At 40.0% G+C, this 22,699-nt stretch overlaps 1 protein-coding gene across 1 annotated transcript in view; it reads right to left on the bottom strand.

Moving 5' to 3' along the window:
• Positions 1 to 3,284: 3,284 nt before the first annotated feature.
• LOC126354018 (ATP-dependent translocase ABCB1-like) overlaps positions 3,285 to 22,699 on the bottom strand; it is a 242,263-nt gene continuing 222,848 nt past the window's right edge. The window contains exons 20-23 of the mRNA XM_050003341.1: positions 20,380 to 20,574; positions 7,840 to 8,046; positions 6,801 to 6,947; positions 3,285 to 3,784 (exon numbers count right to left, since the gene is read on the bottom strand). Of these exons, the coding sequence (XP_049859298.1) occupies positions 3,590 to 3,784; positions 6,801 to 6,947; positions 7,840 to 8,046; positions 20,380 to 20,574 (744 nt within the window). The 3' untranslated portion in view covers positions 3,285 to 3,589. The remainder of the gene's footprint in view (positions 3,785 to 6,800; positions 6,948 to 7,839; positions 8,047 to 20,379; positions 20,575 to 22,699) is intronic.

Genomic DNA, 22,699 nt, shown 5'->3' with positions numbered 1-22,699 from the left:
TGCTTATCTTATCTTAAGGTTTGTCTTTAATAATTTTGAATAATTTTTTGGGCCTTCAGCCGTCAAGATATTTCAGATTTTCTTAAGAGGGTTTTCTGTTGTACTGTGTAAATCCTTGTCTCTAAGGGTTGTCTTTTATTATGTTGAAATATTATTGGGCTTTCAACCAAGGAATTTTTAAAAATTTTCCTTAATATGGCTTTTAGCTGAAAACGGTAAATGCTTGCCTTTTAAAGAATTTCCTTTGCTAATCTCAAATATTATTTGGGCACTTAGCTGAGAAGATTTTTAATTTTCTTAAAGTAAGGCCTTCAGCCGTTTCTCTAAATTCTTGTGTTTTAAAAGGAATTATTCAAACCTTATTATTGAGAAGTTACTTGGGTCCTCAGCCATGAATTGATCCTTGTTGTTTTAAACGGAAAACTGTGCATTGTGTTTTCTTGGAATAAAGTTCTGTGTTCGTGTAACTAACGGTAATTGATCTTGGCCCCTTTCCATAACATCATCCACTCTGTCCTGCGAAACCACATTTCAGATCTGCCTGATGTTCACATACAGTAGTGATGTAAAAAAGGGAAAGAAATAACGTCCTTTAAAATTAGCGGCTTCACAACTTGCAATCCTGCTTACAATACATTACAATTTGTCTGTCACAGACAGAGCTGACAGAATTCACCGATACCAGATGTAAAGCTTTGACCAGTGGCATAATGATATTGTGGCGTGTAAAATTATATACACACAAACGAAGATAGAACAATCAACATATATTTTGAAACGATTCAGTTTTGTGTGTGGACGTTGTAGAGAAATGCGCATCCTTAGCGTAACCCCCCACCCCCACTCAAAGTATAGGTTAGGTCGAAAGATTATTTCTTGTGAGGTGGTGAAGCTAGCGAATGTGATTGTGAAATTATTTGCGTGCTCACAGGCTGATCTGTAGGACGTGTTGGATCTGCAGGTTCATTTAAATGTATATGCTGAAATATGGGGCACTTCATTCAAATACAGTATATATGTTCATAGGTAGCTAAGTGGATTGGACTGAAATACTCAAATTCTTAATGACATATGCCATCGAACACTACAGCGCTCCCTGCTCCACATTATGGAGTGATCAGAGGAGTTACATATAACAGTACCAAAGAAATAGTTATTTTAATACTTGTATAGTTTGAAACTTTAACAGCATTAGCGGCAGGGGAAGTGTCGTACTGGCTGCATAGTTTATGCAGGAACATAAGATATTTCTTAGTCGATGTTTCAGTCTAGTCACTGGTTTTGAAATCAGATGAAGGAATACAGACAAGAAACAGCCGTAGGTAGTTTCTGGAATTCTGTACTGGTTTTGTTGTGAAACATGAGGTTGCCTTTTGTGTATAATTTGTAAATATTAAGAATTCTACATATTTAAGTGCTACATATTATAGTAAAGCTATTGGAGGGTATTGTTGATTTTTCGGTCAGAGCTTCATGGTGGGTAAAATTCTATATACTTTCAAAACTATTTACATAACAAGTGGACAGTTAAGCTCTACTTCAACGGTAGTGCAGCATCTTGTACCTTAAAAAGAAGGAAGGGCTTCTAGCATGGAACATATGATATTTGAAAATGAACTGAGTTTCTTTACTGTATTAACACCTTTATCTGTTTCGAAAATAGCGATTTGTGGTAGTTGCCAATAGCTCAAATTACAAAATAATTTTAATTGTAACCGGTTTCTGATCAGACTTCTCCTTGATGTTTTCACTTACTGATAGTTGGTGTCTGGCAGACTAGCAATGTAACACATGGAATGTTTAATACGGTAATGACAATATCTTATCTATAGCAACATCTTTAAATTTGTGGACTTTGGAACAGTTTTTTACATTTGGAAAAACGTTTTTGGTCTAGAGTAATTTTCATAATTTTAGAAAAAGACTGCAGCACTCAAAGTGAATAGTATCAATCGAAAATGGAAATATATATTGAGCTTCTATTACAGTGCTGGTAGAAGAAAAGTCTGAAAAGTAATCCAAGGTAAAAAAACTCTCCCCTACAATGAAGTACCAAATTGCCTATCGTGTGCTATCGCTTACTGAACAGGTTGGCTGCTTAGCTGAACTGTTATTAAATATTCGTGGGGGTGCACATTGTGAAACTGTACGTACAGTGTATTAGAATTATAAGAAAATCATACACATATGGAAGAAACATGGTAGGGACATTAGTATAAAAAGAGACAGGTAAAATAATTTTAATTGTAACCTGTTTCTGATCAGACTTCTCCTTGATGTTTTCACTTACTGATAGTTGGTGTCTGGCAGACTAGCAATGTAACACATCGAATGTTTGATACAGTAATGACAATATTTTATCTATAGCAACATCTTTAAATTTGTGGACTTTGGAACAGTTTTTTACATTTGGAAAAACGTTATTGGTCTGAAGTAATTTTCATAATTTTAGAAAAAGACTGAGCACACAAAGTGAATAGCATCAATAGAGAATGGATATATATATATTGAGCTTCTATTACAGTGCTGGTAGAAGAAAAGTCTGAAAAGTAATCCAAGGTAAAAAACACTCTCCCCTACAATGAAGTACCAATTATCTATCGTGTGCTATCGCTTACTGAACAGGTTGGCTGCTTAGTTGAACTGTTATTAAATATTCGTGGGGGTGCACATTGTGAAACTGTACGTACAGTGTATTAGAATTATAAGAAAATCATACACATATGGAAGAAACATGATAGGGACATTAGTATAAAAAGAGACAGGTAAAATATAAAATAAATTATTTTACATGTAAGTGAAAACCGTTAGGAGGTTCTTTTCGGACTGTAAAGCCATTTTACAGATCAATGATGATCAGATAATTTGTATGAATAGCAGACTGAAACTTAAAATTTCACAGGAGTTTGCTTATAATGAACGTACTTGTCAGGGTTGGAAGAAACTGAAAGAAGAAAAGAAACCGAGTGAAAAAAAGGAAAATAAATATAGACATCATTATTACAGCAACCTGGTGTGTGGAATTCACAGAATACATCTAGGTATGTCCCTGTGCGTTACTGTACTGTCAGCCTTAACAGTTTTCACACATGTCATTCTGTTATCAGCACAGTGCAGTGCAGTTATTTGTTAACAATTTAAAACAAAGTCATCACTGACAGAAAATGATCTGTATCTTTCATGTAGTCTATAGAAAAATTGATTAGTTGAACATTGCTGTTAAGATAATAAAATAATAGGCCTGCCATTCATGTGTATCAGAAAATGAGGTAAAATAGTAATTCTGAAACAGCATTTTATGTGACGAAGTGTATCTGGTTGTAACTCTGTAGACACTTGCTCAGAAGTTGGACCATTATGAAAATCACTATTACTTTCAGGTTTTGTTCTTATTGTATTTATTTTACAAAAAATTAAATACTGATAAAAATCACTTCAGATAATACTGTCATTCACTCGGCACACAAAGAATATTGCTAAACAAAACTAAGTAACTGATGCAGTTTGTGGTAGGATCTTTCACACACGGAGTGGCATGAGCTTCACTAAGCTACACTCCCAGAAGAAAATATCTGACACACGTGATTGTTTAATTAGGCTGAAGACACTGCAGTTTATAGTAAACGCCGCGCTTCGCCAGGAGGTTTGCATGTTTTCCCATTTCAATAACTTTTCCATCACTGATGACACAAATCACATCTGCATCTTGAACTGTCGATAACCGATGTGCAATTGTAATGCAAGTCCGGCCTTCTTTTGCGTTGTCGAGAGCCTCTTGCACAACCTGTGTAAAACAAAAAAAGGACTTATGAATATAGTTTACGTGCTTTGAACATACTTCTTGTTGTTGGTAATTTGACGCAAAGGAAACTGAGAAGCCAAGAAGTACTTAACGAAAAAAAAGCTAATCCAATACAATTTTTTGAATGTACTCGAGTTAATAAACTTTCAACAACTGAAGAGATCAGTCCTAATACCAAATAAAAGATTCCAGGAAGCTGTAAAACTTACAAAATCATAGTTTCAATGGAAATGGTTCTGCTAAATCAGAGTTGTAAGAACCAATTTATCAGCCGCCAAACCATATCTCTTATTGCTTATGGTGAAGTTTTTAATAATTGTGAGACAAATGTTTACATAGATGCTATTTTAAATGGTTATCTGAATTTCATGTTTTTTAGAGGCAATGACATACATACATTTATATCGTTGCAGCGATGGATAGAAAAATTTTCGAAGTTTTCTTCCATACCGGTTGTAATTGGCCCAGTTACCTTCAGATGGCAGACATAGCAACGTGCCACTGTTATCATGCTAGGACATACTTATAGAATAGCTGCTAATCTATTTGAATGATGATAGTGACATACTGTAAAAAGTAATTTCTACAAAGAGGGCAAAGTGTTTATAAAATAACAACTATCTCAGCCATGGATTGGATGCAGGATGACCAATGATCAGATGCTGTTATACTGGTCAACATAACTACCATACCTGACACTGTGTGATTTCTCCGTGTTTGTACCTCTCCTATCGTTTAATATTCTGAAACTGAAGAATGCAGCCAAGCTCCTTTCCTGAACGTTAGCTGCATGTGGGAAGAGATGGCATATGTGAGTTGAGCACAAAGGGCACACATATATTGAGCTTCACTGCACAATCGGAATCTCTATAAAAGATGTATTTTTAAAAGCTGATCAGAATGTGTGTATTTTGATACATCTTATCGTATTTGGTCATTTATATGAGGTTGATTCTGCGAGCGAATATGTTCTGTGTACTTCTTTAATAATATCACTGTCAATGGAGTGTAGAACTCAGATTGAAATATTTGCTGTCATTAGTTTTAACACTGCTTTTCTTGCAAGATATTTACATGAATGCGACAATTAGTTGTCATACACTGAAGCTTATGTTTAACGTAGATAATAACTTTTTTGAGTTAAATATCAAAAGATTTCCAGAAAATTGTTACCTGTTGCCCAGTACGTACCAAAAGAATAATCTATCAAATTTGTGGTTGCAGATGTATATAATTATTGTAGTGAGGTAAGCTGTCGTTTTGATGCCCAGACTATTGTACTTTATTTAGAAATAACAGTACGTACAATACTCCAGGAGCATTTATGTATGTCTTTTGTTGCGACGTCCAGCGTCGTAATTCAGTTTGCGTGGCATTTTCAGCATTTTGTTCATGTCAGTCGTACTTCTTCCCAACAAATCCACGAATTTCAACTAAGTATACACTCCTGGAAATGGAAAAAAGAACACATTGACACCGGTGTGTCAGACCCACCATACTTGCTCCGGACACTGCGAGAGGGCTGTACAAGCAATGATCAGACGCACGGCACAGCGGACGCACCAGGAACCGCGGTGTTGGCCGTCGAATGGCGCTAGCTGCGCAGCATTTGTGCACCGCCGCCGTCAGTGTCAGCCAGTTTGCCGTGGCATACGGAGCTCCACCGCAGTCTTTAACACTGGCAGCATGCCGCGACAGCTTGGACGTGAACCGTAAGTGCAGTTGACGGACTTTGAGCGAGGGCGTATAGTGGGCATGCGGGAGGCCGGGTGGACGTACCGCCGAATTGCTCAACACGTGGGGCGTGAGGTCTCCACAGTACATCGATGTTGTCGCCAGTGGTCGACGGAAGGTGCACGTGCCCGTCGACCTGGGACCGGACCGCAGCGACGCACGGATGCACGCCAAGACCGTAGGATCCTACGCAGTGCCATAGGGGACCGCACCGCCACTTCCCAGCAAATTAGGGACACTGTTGCTCCTGGGGTATCGGCGAGGACCATTCGCAACCGTCTCCATGAAGCTGGGCTACGGTACTGCACACCGTTAGGCCGTCTTCCGCTCACGCCCCGCCTCCAGTGGTGTCGCGACAGGTTTGAATGGAGGGACGAATGGAGACGTGTCGTCTTCAGCGATGAGAGTCGCTTCTGCCTTGGTGCCAATGATGGTCATATGCGTGTTTGGCGCCGTGCAGGTGAGCGCCACAATCAGTACTGCATACGACCGAGGCACACAGGGCCAACACCCGGCATCATGGTGTGGGAAGCGATCTCCTACACTGGCCGTACACCTCTAGTGATCGTCGATGGGACACTGAATAGTGCACGGTACATCCAAACCGTCATCGAACCCATCGTTCTACCATTTCTAGACCGGCAAGGGAACTTGCTGTTCCAACAGGACAATGCACGTCCGCATGTATCCCGTGCCACCAAACGTGCTCTAGAAGGTGTAAGTCAACTACCCTGGCCAGCAAGATCTCCGGATCTGTCCCCCATTGAGCATGTTTGGGACTGGATGAAGCGTCGTCTCACGCGGTCTGCACGTCCAGCACGAACGCTGGTCCAACTGAGGCGCCAGGTGGAAATGGCATGGCAAGCCGTTCTTCAGGAGTACATCCAGCATCTCTACGATCGTCTCCATGGGAGAATAGCAGCCTGCATTTTTGCGAAAGGCATGATATACATTGTGCTAGTGCCGACATTGTGCATGCTCTGTTGGCTGTGTCTATGTGCCTGTGGTTCTGTCAGTGTGATGATGTGATGTATCTGACCCCAGGAATGTGTCAATAAAGTTTCCCCTTCCTGGGAGAATGAATTCACGGTGTTCTTATTTCAATTTCCAGGAGTGTATTTATAGACACTGTACATTGCGTTTACACTGCTTTTGTTTGATGAGAAGACAAGGAAACAGTACAGTGTAGTCTTTGAGACGTCGAAAATAGCGCAGTGACTTGAATGATTCATTAGAATCTAATGTTGGTAAGTATTTGCATTACCTTTTCACTTTCCGCGTCCAGAGCTGATGTGGCTTCGTCCAGCAGTAGCACAGGAGGGTTACGAACCAATGCCCTGGCAATCGCTACCCTCTGTTTCTGGCCTCCACTGAGCTGTATGCCTTTCTCCCCCACATATGTTGCGTAGCCCTGTAATAAAACTGTACTGTACTTCTATATCAGTGTAACACATTGAGAAAGGTAATCTAAAACGAAGAGGCAAACATATCCCGCATTCATTGATCCAGAGAATACGTTTGATAGAATGGACTAGAAGATACAGTTTTTTGGAACTAAATAAAACTGGAATATACAGCCAGAAAGAAAGCCTGATTCTCAACCTATAGAATAATCACAGTTCAGAAATAGTTATCAGTGGTGTTAAGAAAGAGGCTACAATAAGAAGTCTGTCTTCTCTCCCCATATTTAATTTGTTTAAAGAAAGTGCGACACAAATAATGAAAAGCTGCTACAAGGTACCAAAATGAATGTTAAACGAATACATTGTATTCGAGTTCCTTAGCAGATTATGTAAAGGACATGAACCATATGCTATAATTTTTGTTCAGATACGTTTGACAACCACATATCGAAAATAATTAAAAAAATAATAAAATAATGGAGACAGATAAGCAGAATAGACAAATAATGGCAAACGTTAAGATAAGAAACGCAGTATTCCTGTAAAAAAAGAACTTTGCTACTTGGAAAGTACAATAACAAATGCCAACAGAAGTACAATGAAGGTTAAAATAAGAACTGGAGTGTCCAAACAATCCTTCAGGAATAAGAGTAATATAGTAACAAAGAATCACTTTATTATAAAAAAAAGAAATTCAAGACACTTATTTTGAGCAAAAATCAAGAGCCAGAGTGATATCTGTGGAATCAAATGCAGCCGCATCAACAAATGGCGGTTGATAGAGAAGAAAGGTTACATCAACAAGGGATTCTTTTCAGTGTTGGTGATAATACTGCGAAGAAAACGAAATGTCTAAATAATTATCAGACGTTGTGCAGCGCCTGCTTTTTAAGCCCTTACCTGAGGTAACGATTCCACAAATTTGTGAATATTTGCTTTCTTTGCTACTTTAATTATCTCCTCCATGGTAACCTCACGGCTATTGTCGCCATAAGCAATATTCTCAGCGATTGTTCTGTTGAAGAGCACAGGCTCCTGTTGAACCATTCCCAGCTGTGCCCGCAGCGATGACAGTCTGATGCTGGACACATCACGTTCACCAAGAGCCTGTAAATAGAAAAGTTCATCTGGTAAACATGTGTGAATAGCAATCTTTTAAAGATTGCTCATAACTTAGCACTACCGTGCAGTACTGTCTGATATTTGTAACCATCCTTGTAACACAACTTTTATGAGTTATGGCAGCACGGTTGATATTTTACTTGTATATCTCCAGCATGCTTGAGTTGAAACAGGTCTACAACTTATACATGATTACAATAACTGCTAGAGGACCCGCCTTAAGTTGCGTCGGAATTTTATTTATTTTCTTAATGACTAGTTTCGGAAGGCCTGTCCATTATCAAATCATCCTGTAGAATAAAATACAGTGGATGTTACGATACAAATCAACGAAAACTTAACAAAATTTCAAGGAAGATAACATACCATATACACATTATCACCATTGTATGTCAAAACGTAACCCGATACTTGCGGGGCACCTGCAGAGTCCACGTAAGCTAGGCCAGAGGTTTCTAGTGACGTCGTACGTCAAAGGACTGTATTTCGCAAATACAGTTTGCGAAAATCGTTGATAAAATACAACATTAATAAGTAGTGGACAGTCCACATTACTACAACATTATAAAATATAAAAATAAAAGTAAAGCAAGTACTCAGCGAACTCTAAAATTATCATTAAAGGTAACAAGAAAAGGACTTCTGGGAAGTCAACTATAATAAAAACTAATTACAGCAAATTATAGCCTGATATAAGGCGTCCGTATAGTGCGGGTGTGGTGTCCTGTATTACACAAAAGGACGTAGTTGTAGCTATGTCTTTCCTGTACATCACATATAAATGGAACTGTAAACCATTCTATAAACGGACATTGAAATATAAAATAAAAAAAAGAGGAGGGTTCCGTTATCAATTTGCATTGTAAACTGTGAAAATTGGCACTTGTACTGGCAAATGCCTTGGTGACAGAGTACAGGAAACACTGACCAATTACATGGGCCAAGTACATGGAATTTAGGCATACGCAACAGTTACGCAATGCAGACTAGGATGATCCCTTGGATTTCAAGACTGGTAAAAAAGGAGTTAAGGCATTGGTTTCGAATTCTGAAAGAGAAGGATGTAACTCCTGTGTAAAGACGCTACTTTATGTTCTTGCGGTTTTCACTCAACAGCTTCAGGCGATCGACTGGATTGCTTATAACAAAGATCTCAAGTGATTACTATCCCCACTGCTTATGAACTAAACCAAAGACGCATATTTAATGTCCACATGTACAATGGATAACAACGTCATAGAGTGTCTTCATTTCTTGCTTTTTCTGTCAACTTGACAGCATGACTTCACCAAGTCTATCCTATATACGAAGCTCACGTGGCTGTTGCAATCTGTTACTAGCACAAGACAACAAAGAATGTTGCCTAGAGAACTTAACTTGTAACCAGTCTTTGTTACTCAGATACATCAAGAATCCTATTCCTGCATCAATTATCATCATTATCTACTTTACAGACGTATGGGTTTGTTCCTTTCCTGTCCACCTTTCTTTTCGTCTTTCAGGACGTCTTTTGATTGTCGATCTGTACTTAGTACTTTTTTTATTAGACGATCAATGACGAAGCGAAGGGCATGTTTAAGCCATTTTTGCCCGTATTCTTCTATTTTTTCATAGAATCAAGATCTTCACTTACTATCTGGTGTGTTCATTGCGGATGTGCCCCCCCCCCCAGTCTGCTATTACATTTGATTTCTTTCAGAAACTCTATTTCTGTCGCTTAGATTTGCAAAAATAATCAGACGAACGGTAAAACACGAATGAAGCGAAGCTTAGAGTTGTTATTGATGCTCAGAATGCAATGAATGTAAACAGCACTACATAAGGAACCAGCAGCACTCTGAGCTGTACACTAACAGTGTTCACGGCAGCTGGCGGCTATTTTATGGTCATATTATTATTATTATTAATATTTATTTCCTTTCTCAGACGTTTTGTCTGGTTAAAAATGGAAAGTGACACGGACCTTGATCAAGCGTGACTTCCTTTTAACTGTATGGTATATGTTACACTGCATTTAGGAACTTTCAGGTAATTGAACATGTATCAATAACTACGATTTCTGTAGTTGTATATATACGTTTGGATGTAGTGTATTGCGTTGATGTACTGGTGGATACTGTGTGGTATGACTCCTGTAGTTGATAGTGTAATTGGTATAATATCAACTTTATCCTGACGCCACATGTCCTTGACTTCCTCAGCCAGTTGGACGTATTTTTCAATTTTTCTCCTGTTTTCTTCTGTATATTTGTTGTATTGGGTATGGATATTTCAATTAGTTGTGTTAATTTCTTCTTTTTATTGGTGAATATGATGTCAGGTTTGTTATGTGGTGTTGTTTTATATGTTATAATGGTTCTGTTCCGCTATAATTTGTATTCATCATTCTCCAGTACATTTTGTGGTCCATACTTGTATGTGGGAACGTGTAGTTTTATTAGTTTATGTTGTAGGGCAAGTTGTTGATGTATTATTTTTGCTACATTGTCATGTCTTCTGATGTATTCTGTATTTGCTTGTATTGTACATCCGCTTTCAATGAGATCTACTGTTTCTATTTGTCGTTTGCACAGTCTACATTTATCTATTGTTGTATTGGGATCTTTAATAATATGCCTGCTGTAATATCTGGTATTTATTGTTTGATCCTGTATCACAATCGAGAATCCTTCCGTCTGACTGTATATATTGCCTTTTCTTAGTCATGTGTTGGATACATCTTGATCGATATGTAGCTACGTGAGATGCTACAGGTGCTTGTCATGTAGTGCTTTCTTTTTCCAATTTACTTTCTTCGTATCTGTTGATGTTATGTGATCTAAAGGGTTGTAGAAGTGGTTATGAAATTGCAATGTTGTAGCTGATGTATTTATATGAAAGATAGATGATACAGGTACTTGTCATGTGGTGTTTTCTTTTTCCAATTTACTTTCTTCGTATCTGTTGATGTTATGTGATCTAAAGGGTTGTAGAAGTGGTTATGAAATTGCAATGTTGTAGCTGATGTATTTACATGAAAGATTGCTTTGTGTATTTTGCTACTCTCTGCTCGTTCTATAAAGAATTTTCTTAAATTGTCTACCTGTCCATAATGTAGGTTTTTTATGTCGATAAATCCCCTTCCTTCTTCCTTTCTGATTAATGTGAATCTTTCTGTTGCTGAATGTATTTGATGTATTTTATATTTGTGGCATTGTGATCGTGTAAGTGTATAGAGTGCTTCTAGGTCTGTGTTACTCCATTTCACTACTCCAAACGAGTAGGTCAATATTGGTATAGCATAAGTATTTACAGCTTTTGTCTTGTTTCTCGCTGTCAATTCTGTTTTCAGTATTTTTGTTAGTCTTTGTCTATATTTTTCTTTTAGTTCTTCTTTAATATTTGTATTATCTATTCCTATTTTTTGTCTGTATCCTAGATATTTATAGGCATCTGTTTTTTCCATCGCTTCTATGCAGTCGCTGTGGTTATCCAATACGTAATCTTCTTTTTTAGTGTGTTTTCCCTTGACTATGCTGTTTTTCTTACATTTGTCTGTTGCAAAAGCCATATTTATATTATTGCTGAATACTTCTGTTATCTTTAGTAATTGGTTGAGTTGTTGATTTGTTGTTGCCAGTAGTTTTAGATCATCTATGTGTAGCAAATGTGTGATTTTGTGTTGGTATGTTTCAGTAATATTATATCCATAATTTGTATTATTTAGCATGTTGGACAGTTGGTTCAGAGCAAGGCAGAACCAGGAGGACTTAATGAGTCTCCTTGGTAAATTCCACAGTTAATCTGTATTGGCTGTGATGTGGTATTATTTGAATTTTTTTAGATATTCAGTGTATTTTTCCAATTTTTCATTATTATGTTTAGGAACTGTGTCAATTTAGGATCTACTTTGTATATTTCCAATATTTGTAGTAACCATGAGTGGGGTACACTATCAAAAGCGTTTTGGTAATTAATGTATTCATGGTGTAGCGACCTTTGTTTAGTTTTAGCTTGATATGTCACCTCTGCATCTATTATCAGTTGCTCTTTACATCCTCATGCTCCTTTGCAGGAGCCTTTTTGTTCTTCATTTATAATTTTGTTCTGAGTTGTGTGTGTCATTAATTTCTGTGTAATGACTGAAGTTAATATTTTGTATATTGTTAGTAGGCACTATGGGGCGATATTTTGCTGGGTTTGTTGTGTCTGCTTGTTCTTTAGGTTTCAGGTAAGTAATTCCTTGTGTAAGTGTATCAGGGACTGTGTGTGGGTCTGCAATGTAACTGTTAAATAATTTAGTTAGATGTGAATGTGTTGAGGCGAACTTCTTTAGCCAGAAATTTTCTGTTTTATCTTTTCCAGGTGCTTTCCAGTTGTGCCTAGAATTAATTGCTTGGGTGACTTCATGTTGCAAAATTATCAGTTCAGGCATTTGTGGTATCATATTGTATGTGTCTGTTTCTGCTTGTATCCACCGTGCAAGTCTGTTATGTTGCACCAGGTTTGACCATATGTTGCTCCAGAAGTGTTCCATGTCTGTTACGTTTGGTGGATTGTCTGTTTTCATGTGTGTGTTATCTATTGTCTGGTAAAATTTCTTTTGGTTTGTGTTGAATGTACGATTTTGTTTCCTTATATTTTCACTTTTTTTGTATCTTCTAAGTCGATTGGCCAATGCTTGTAATTTCTGCTTCTTTTCATCTAATTGCTCTATCGCTTCTTGTTGTGAGATTATACCTAACCTTTCTCGTTTTTTGTCTGATATTTCATTTCTTATAAATTGTGTTAGCTGTCCAATGTCTTTTCTCAGTTTTTCTATTCTGATGTGTAGCCTGTGTTGCCTTGCTGGTTTGGTGGGTTTCTTCTGTGTGTTGGTTGGTTCTGATCTCTGCCTAGTGTGTATATTTAGTGCAGTGAGTGCTCCTATATGAACCAGTAGTTGTAACTCTTCCGTAGTTGTATTTTCATTTATATTGTTGTGTATCATTGAGTTGTTATTGTTGTTTCGACTTGTGGGTTATTTGGTGTTCTATGCAAAAATGGTCTAATTTCTGTATTTGTGTCTTTGTATTTTATGTATGTCAGCTGAAATTTTTCTTCTATATCTAACATGTGTGTGACTTCGTGTTTTATTTGTGCTTGTTCTGGTGGCTGTCTTAAGATTTCGTTTTCCTCTGACTGTTTAATTTATGCGTGTTGGTTCAAATGGCTCTGAGCACTATGCGACTTAACTTCTGAGGTCATCAGTCGCCTAGAACTTGGAACTAATTAAACCTAACTAACCGAAGTACGTCACACACAGCCATGCAAGTGGCAGGATTCGAACCTGCGACCGCAGCAGTTGCCCAGCTCCAGACTGTAGCGCCCAGAACCGCACGGCCATTCCGGCCGGCAATGCGTGTTGTTCTTTGTTTGTTTGCTCTGGGATGTTTGAGTCCATTACTGTATTTTCTTCTTCTTCTGATTGCACATTATTTTGTTCCAGTATTTGTTGTACTTTTTGTTTGTTGTTTTCTAATTCTGACTGGAGTATGCTGTTACTTTTTATTATTACACGGATCTGATCAGTTAATCGTTGTTCTGTTAGAAATTTTAATTCTGGGTATCTGGTAATAAATGTTGGGTATACTTGTGATCTGTATTCAGTTCTGTTGGTTCCTAAGTTCGTTGCTTGGTAATAACAGAACATGAGATGTCGGTTAACTCCATCTGTCCATCTCATCCTCGGTCTTTGTTTTCCTTCTAGAGTGGTTGCAGGAAGCATATCGTGCAAAACACCTCTATTTGGACTTAAATTGGAAGGTGTCAGGCAAATCTAACACCATCCATGAAAACCCTGACATGATAAGCAAATCCGGCAGTATGTCACATAGCTCCGAATAAATCCTGACATTAAATTAACCAAAGTTATACGATCAACGAGTGAGCAAATGGAATACCACAGACTAACACAACAACGCCTAAAAGCATGTCATACATTCCCACCGTGAAACAGACGCAGTTCTGAGGGAAGAAACGAGAGCAGAAGACGAGAGCAGAACCGTGTTAAGCTATAAGGCCCTACGATAAGGGACGGACACCCACGTCTCCAGCGAACCACCAGGACCACCCCTAGCCCATGTTAAAAGATAGAGCCCTCCAGAAGAACAGTATAGATCTTACGATAACACTAAATGGGCCACACCAGCTGCAAGTTTAAGCATGAGACTTTTTCGCGTCTCTGTTACGTTGCAAACGTTAAAAACATTGCCCCACCACGAAAAGTATAACGTTTCTCATTGGATAGACAGAATGTTTGTAGGTGGAGCTTAAGGTTAACATTGAGACCCTGATTGGCTAGATGAAAACACAGCCAGATAGTTTTTTTAAACCAACTTTGGTAAATTGTAGTAAGGAGAAATTAGGAGAGAGTTGCTTTCGAGACGGCGAGGTGTGTGGAGCTGTGCCGCTCGCCGCCCCCTGACGAACACCGACAAGGTAATGAACGCACGCAATGCCGCATTTTTGAGCGCATAAGGCTTCACTCAGAACTGCAGAAGTCTCATCTGTTACATCCCCTTTCTACATAATACTAGTGTCGATCGTCAATTGAAGCTCATGGTATTCACATTTGTTACGTAAGTTAAAATCTGAAACGCGATGATTTTTCTGTTATATAATTATTCAGAAGCCACATCAGCCACTGTCATTTAAAACAAGTTAGATAAGTAATTAAAGATAATTGAGGGTCACTGTAGACCATTTTGATAGTTTTCTCTTTTGTGAAACTTAATTTAAACCTAGATTATAGATGTGATATGGCATAGGTCATCCTTCAATCCATTGTAGAACTTGGAAACCCAGAAAGGGAATATTCGTCCACGTTTTTGTTGAACGCAGTTGGTTTTTATCATCCTGTAGACTATTTCCTTTTATCAATAGTGCAATTTATAAACCATGTTTTGTGAGTAGAATAAAATTTCCAATGGTAAACTTAACCGCTTTTTGACGTTATTTTACCAGCTAACTAAAAATAGGAAAGCCTTGAACCCCTTCCACTAAATTTAGTTAGTATTAAGATTCTTTTAAAGTGAGTGCAGTGGAGCTGACGCTGAAATCATTAAGTATTTGATTATATCATTGCTAGCCTCACTGAACTCTTCTGAACTCTACATGTCACGTGTGGTCTGGCGTCTCCTTATCGGCAACAGGTCCCAGGTTGAAACTAGTCAATTCCCTAAAAAACACGCTCATAGCGTCGTTGCGCGAAAGTGGTAGGGAGACATTACTTAGAACAGACACCACGCAGAATGTTAAAAAATCATTTTCCCTGTGGCTAGCAAGTGTCGTTACCATTGTGGACGGGCATAGGATTCAAGCGTCGTCCCCGACCATGACAGCGCTTGTCCAAGGCTTTATTAGTTCTGTCCTGAACCAACTAATCACACTAAAAGGGGGGTTAGCCCTATTAGTGGTTTGTTCTTTTCGTAGCCTTTTACGACTGGCAGAAAATACCGGAGGCCTATTCTTTTATTATTACTATTATTTCCTTTTTCAGCGTCCATAAGTTGGAGATATACCGATGGCGCTTAAGCCATGCATCAACATTTGTAAAACCCTCTAAATCATTGTACTTCAGTTCAATAACGGATTTACTTAACAAAAGAAAAAAGTACCAGCATGGTTATTGCGTCTGGCTGGTATGCGGACGACCCATGTTCGATTTCGAATACTGATAAGGTGCTTTCATTGGTGGGAGGACCGGAAAGTGTTGCACCCAGCCTCGTGATGCCAGGTGAAGAGGTACTTTGGAGAGAAGTTGCGGCTCCAAAGTCTGGAGAGAACGATGTGCTGACCCCGTACTGCCTCAAATGACGTCACTCGCAGTGGATGACACGGCTATCGGTCGGTACTGAATTGTCCGACAGGGGTAGCAGACGGAGCACTACCTTTTAGTACTGCAACTGTTTACTGCTAAGCGTTTAGGAAGCTTGCTCAGCGGATATTCAACAAAATCAGTACTGATATACGAGGGCTACTCGGAAAGTAAGGTCCGATAGGTCGCGAAATGGAAATGACAGTCACAATCCGATGAGGCTTTGCACATATATGTTGGGCAGTGTAGTATGCATGTCGATCGCTGAAGTCGCTCTTTTCAGGCTGTGAGCCTACAGTGAGCACGTAAAGATGTCTACAACCATAGTGTCTGTCGCCAAGCGTGGATGCCCGCTGAGAGGTTTCGCCTGATTACCATGCTACCCCGCATAATGTAGGTGTCATGCATTTTATTTTTCATGAAAATTCAAGGCCTCACAGTGCAGGGACACTGAGGATGCCCCTGCAGAGTTTTCAATGGGAAGGAAGTGTTTGATCACTCACCATACAGCCTCGACTTGGCTCCCTGTGATGTTCATCTGCTCGTATGAACCTCTGGATATGCAAACCTTTTGACACAGACAACGAGCTGCAACCCAGCTAGAGAAGTCACGGGAAGCATAGACAGCTACCTTCTATGACAAGGGTATTGGAAAGATGGTAGGACGCTCTGACAAATGTATAAGTCGCAACGGCGACGATGTAGAGAAGTATTATAGATGGAAGGTGTAGCAAATCGTTGCAAGTAACACGTTTTTGATCTCCACTGTGGTATCCATTTCGCAACCGATCTGACCTTACTTTCCGATTAGCTCTCGTATGTGTTGTATGTCAGCTGAGCGCAAGTGCAGGTAACTTTAGGATTAAAATCACGACCACTTCAGCTATATGTTTCTAGTCGTAACTATGTCGATCTCATACTAAAAGAAATACGCTAACTTACGGTTACACTATAAATCATAGAAATGTAAAAGTGTAAATTCAGCTAAATACTTAGGGATTACAATTACGAACAACTTAAACTGGAATTATGAGATAGATAATGTTCTGGGGAAAGCAAGCGAAGGACTGCGATTTAGTGGAAAAATGATTATCCGTCCTATGCTTCAGTATTTCTGTGCGGTATAGGATCCTTATCAGATACGATCGACGGAGGACATCAAAAAAGTTCAAAGAAGCGCACAGAGTTTTGTATTATCGCGAAATAGCGAGAGAGTGTCAACGAATATGATGCGTGAGTTGGGTTAGCAGTCACTGAAACAGGCATTTTCCATTGCGGCGAAATCTGCTCGCGAAATCTCATTCTCCGACTTTCTCCTCCGTATACGAAAATATTGCCAGATACGATGGACGGAGGACATCGAAAAAGATCAAAGAAGCGCACAGAGTTTTGAATTAACGCGAAATAGGGAAGGACTGTTTCAAGAATATGATACGAGAGTTGGGTTAGCAGTCACTGAAACAGAGGTATTTTCCATTGTGGGAAGATCTCATCCTCCAACTTTCTCCTCCGTATACGAAAATATTTCGTTGATATCTACCTACACAGGGACGAACGATCATCATGATAAACTAAGAGAAGACAGAGCTAAGATGGAGAGATCTATACGTTCTTTTTTTCCGCGTACCGTTCGAGAGTGGAACGGTAGAAAAATAGTGTGAAGGTGGTTCGATGAACCCTCTCGCAGGAAATTAAGTATGAAATCCAGAGAAGCCAGGCAGAATTTTTCCACTGAGTCTCAGTCTGGCTTCTGCCTTACCATGATTAATTCCATGTGGTCGTTTCACTTCAAATCGCTTCGTACGATACTTCAAGATATTTTATGGAAGTAAATGCTTTTAATACGAATGTACTGGCACATATAGTTATCGCGTTACGATTTCGCGGCCACTCTTTACGAGTTGCAGTTATTGTTATTTTTTTTGCGTTGGTGTAGTACAGGCATTTTAAGAAAGATGAACAAATGATAACACGGTGATACATTGATACTGTGTATAATTAACAGGCATGGGACTCGGCAATCACTAGGTGCCACCTTTTCCTGCCTGTATTGTGATTTTTTATTTTTGTCCAACACAGTAGGTATGTGAAAAACGCATGGTTATCATAGTTTTATTGCTGTTGCATTAAACGTTACATTGTATGTTCGTTCTCACACCGTCCCTCTCCTCCTTTCCCTTCCACCTCCTCTGATGGGGATGGAAGAGCCAGATCCTCAGATGAGAAAGAAAAGGACATACTACCACCTACAGATCAATTTCCTAATCACTAAGTGGTTGAACCACTCTCCGACTTAAGGACTGCTTAAAATCAATAAACATCTGCCAGCACTACTGAGCCGTGCTGACTGCAGCTTACGCGTTCCTTTAAGACTTGGCTGTTACTATGCGTTTGGTTTCTCGCGGCTATTGCGGTTACGCCGTGGTTCTTCCTCTTTCTACGTGTGGCAGCAGCAGTGTTTATTGATATTTGCACCTTATACTATCTTTGGTCGGGTGCTTTAATTTCCAGCTTGGCGGTGAGCAGCCAGTCGGTCGGTTGGAGTGGATCAGCAAGCAAGTCTCCGCTCGGCCGCTGGTGGTCTCTACGTGTGTCGGAACGTGTGGGGGGCTGTTCCGAGTGCTATGAGGCTCGTGTCTCACCGACCCAGGACAAGAAAGATGAGTGGTGATTTTATTACCGAAGCTACGTCTATTCACGTTGTCCCCTTGGTTGGTGATTCGCTCTTGGCGGTATTCCTGGGAGCAACAGCGAGTGTTCGAGTTGGTGAAGATAGCCGCCGTGTGGTGGAATTAACTATATTTGTCGGTTAGAAATTCAAGTGCGCCCGCGGGATTTTCTGCCTTGTAGCCGTTAGTGTTTCGGTTACCTGCCATGGTCGCTGACGTAAATTCAGGCAGTGTCCTTTCCTCACCTGTTGTCGCTGTCCAATATGGGGTGTAGGTTTTGACACCTTAATGTATTTTTGGTTGTTTGCGGCTATGTCTCTAACGTTTTGGCTTCGGAATTCCCGTATACTGGTCGGTGGTTAGCAAGTCGTCTTGTCGGTGGGTCCCTGACTGTCTCTTGGTTGTGTTATCGGCTGATAGAGTATAGTCGGTCCGGGTTCTTGTCTCACCTAAGCGAACGTTAAGATTTCAAGGGCAGACCGAGTCCCTGGAAACTTCTGAGCGCCGTTGCCTATACTGCCTTCTTATTAGCGTTTAACTGTGTATTTTTAATGGCTCATAGCCGATGGTTGGAATTTGTATGCTTGTAATTTTGTTTTTAAAAACAAAGGCCTTCAGCCCTTTTAAAAGTAAGTTTTTCTAAATTGGGCAAGTCTTACGTTGTCTGAAGACAAAGCTAGGGCCTTCTGCCTCTTGAAAATTTATTGTATTGTTTTTAAAAGCATCGGCGTTCAGCCGATTTAAGTTTGAAGGATCTTACTTATCAAGTATTACCTTTTGTAAGATAAAGCTGTGGGCTTTCTGCCTGTTGAAAATTTATTGTAGTGTATAGTTTTTAAAAGCATCGGCCTTCAGCCGCTTTAAGTTTTAAGGATCCTACTTATCAAGTATTACCCATGTGAGCTTAAGGCTGTGGACTTTCTGCGTGTCGAAAAATTACTGTCGTTGTATTGTTTTTAAAAGGCATGGGCCTCCAGCCGCTGTAAGTTTTAAGGCTCTTATATATCAAGTATTGCATTCTTCCAAGACAAAGCTGTGGGCCTTCTGCCTGTTGAAAATTTACTGTAGTTGTGTTGTTCTTAAAATGATGGGCCTTCAACCGTTTTAAAATTTTGGATTCTTAATTGTCAAGTATTATATCACTCGGGCTTAAATACTGTTTAAGTGTAAAAGCTTTGGGCCTTCTGCCTCGGAAAATTGGTTGCAGTTTTTTTTAAACCAAAGGCCTTCAGCCATTTGAAGTAAGGTTTCTTATTGGTCATAAAGCTTGGGGCTTCTGCCTATTTAAAGTTTATTGTAGTTATGTTGTTTTAAATTTATAGGCATTCAGCCGCTTTTAAAACTTAATCTATCTGGCTAGTCAAGTCTTACATCGCTTGACCTTAAATACTTCAGCCGTTTTAGAATTACAGACGTTTTCTGTCTATGTCACAGAAGTTGCGCTGTAATGTTTGGGCAACTAAATAAAGTGTTATGTGTGGAGTGTAACTGACAGCCGCTCATTCTGGCCCCCTTCCACAATTCCTCCTACTTGCCCTGTCCTGCGGGTTTAGCAGGGCGTCTCAACTACATTCTCAAATATGTCTCTAGCAGCAACAAATCTATCTTCTCTGTTTCTCCCCTTAAGATTTGACTTTCATACTTTGACTTTTCGTACTTTGACTTTTCGTACTTGTATATACCATAGAAGCACCGTCATATCATTTTCTGAAACAATAGCATAATAATTCTGTTCCTTCAGTACGCTACAGATTCGATTGTTTGATAGGCGTCGTTCTCGGGAAGTGGAACATCGCTGTTCCCAGAACTCACCACAGTGCCGGAATTGGGATCGTAGAACCTCTGGAGCAGCTGCACGCAGGTGGACTTGCCGCCGCCGGACGGCCCCACCAGCGCCACCGTCTGGCCAGGCTGCACCGCCAGGTCGAGTCCTCGCAGCACCTGCGCCCCGGGCCGCGTCGGGTAGCAGAACTCCACTCCACAGTACGACACGTCTCCCCTGGTCACCTGTAGCAAATCATATCAAGTGTGTCTTTAGCAGTGTTCGCTCGTGCATAATCTATTTTGTCGGATCCAGTGGATTCAAATGGTTCAAATGGCTCTGAGCACTAAGGGGCTTAACATTTGAGGTCATCAGTGCCCTAGAACTTAGAACTACTTGAACCTAACAAACCTAATCACATCACACACGTCCATGCTCGAGGCAGGATTCGAACCTGCGACCGTAGCGGTCGCACTGTTCCAGACTGAAGAGCCTAGAACCGCAGGGTCACTGTGGTCGGCTAGGAGCCAGTGGAATCATACACTAAGACAAAGAAGAGACATACCATGAAGGTATTTTCCCAATAGATGTGACGTCATGTGCAGACAAACAAATAATTGCAAGTTTAAAAAAAATTAGATGATTTGTTCAGTGGAAGGAGTTTCACAAACTGAGCTAGTCAATAACGCATTAGTCCACGTATGAACGTTACGCAAGCAGTTATCCGGCTTGGCATTGTTTGACAGAGTTGTCGGATGTTCTCCTGAGGGATGTCGTGCCCGTGCCAAGTTCTGTCCATTTGGAACGTTACAACTTCAAAATCCCTACACGGTTGAAGGGACCAGCCCATAATGCTCCCCACATTCTCAGTTGGGGAGAGATCCGGCGAACTTTCTGGCCTAAGCAGGATGTGGCAAGCTCGAAGGCAAGCAATAGAAACTGTCACCTTGTGCGAGCGGATACTATCTTGAAGAAATGTAAGCCCAGGATGGCTTGCCATGAAGGACAACAAAACGGAGCAAAGAAAATCGTCGACGAGCCGCTGCGCTGCAATGGTGCCTCGGATGATAGCCTGGGGCGTATTCAGACACGTCTTCAGTAGTCACTGGAGCTCGGTTCGAAGCACGGTTTATCACTGGAGGCAATTCTACTCTGTTCAGTGAGTATCCAGACCGAAGACGGGTCTGGACAGGTCACATTGGTAGCTGATGCTGCTGCAATACTGCAAAATGTGCAGTTACTGGACCACAGAGACCGAGATAATTGAAATATCTACAGTTTTTAACACCTCCAAAGAACAAATTTACTAGAATACTCGCAATCTATGGACTCAGACTAAGTAACAAGAGATGTTGTGTTAGAAAGTAACCATTTTGAAATTCGGAAAATTACCGTTTAATTTTACGAGATACAGCTGTATGTATAATTTTATCATCATCATCATAATTTAAGACTGATTATGCCTTTTAGCGTTCAGTCTGGAGCATAGCCCCCCTTATAAAATTCCTCCATGATCCCCTATTCAGTGCTAACGTTGGTGCCTCTTCTGATGTTAAACCTATTACTTCAAAATCATTCTTAACCGAACCCAGGTACCTTCTTCTTGGTCTGCCCTGACTCCTCCTACCCTCTACTGCTGAACCCTTGAGTCTCTTGGGTAACCTTGCTTCTCCCATGCGTGTAACATGACCCCACCATCTAAGCCTGTTCGCCCTGACTGCTACATCTATAGAGTTCATGCCCAGTTTTTCTTTGATTTCATCATTGTGGACACCCTCCTGCCATTGTTCCCATCTACTGGTACCTGCAATCATCCTAGCTACTTTGATATATGTAACCTCAACCTTGTTGATAACGTAACCTGAATCCACCCAGCTTTCGCTCCCATATAATAAAGTTGGTCGAAAGATTGAACGGTGCACAGATAACTTAGTCTTGGTACTACCACTTCCTTCTTGCAGGAGAGAGTAGATCGTAGCTGAGCGCTCACTGCATTAGCTTTGCTACACCTTGCTTCCAGTTCTTTCACTATGTTGCCATCCTGTGAGAATATGCATCCTAAGTACTTGAAACCGTCCACCTGTTTTAACATTGTTCCCCCTATTTGGCACTCAAACCGTTTGTATTTCTTCCCCACTGATATTACTTTCGTTTTGTAGATGCTGATCTTCATACCATAGTCCTAACATTTCTGATCTAGCTCTGAAATATTACTCTGAAAACTTTCAATCGAATCTGCCATCACAACTAAGTCATCCGCATATGCAAGACTGCTTATTTTGTGTTCACATACCTTAATCTCACCCAGCCAGTTTATTGTTTTCAACATATGATCAATAAATAATATGAACAACAGTGGAGACAGGTTGC

The sequence above is a fragment of the Schistocerca gregaria genome, chromosome 3, assembly GCF_023897955.1.
Source record: "Schistocerca gregaria isolate iqSchGreg1 chromosome 3, iqSchGreg1.2, whole genome shotgun sequence".
Lineage (NCBI taxonomy): Eukaryota > Metazoa > Arthropoda > Insecta > Orthoptera > Acrididae > Schistocerca > Schistocerca gregaria.
Note: the sequence above shows the minus strand (reverse complement) of the source record. Positions and strands in the feature narration are given on the sequence as shown.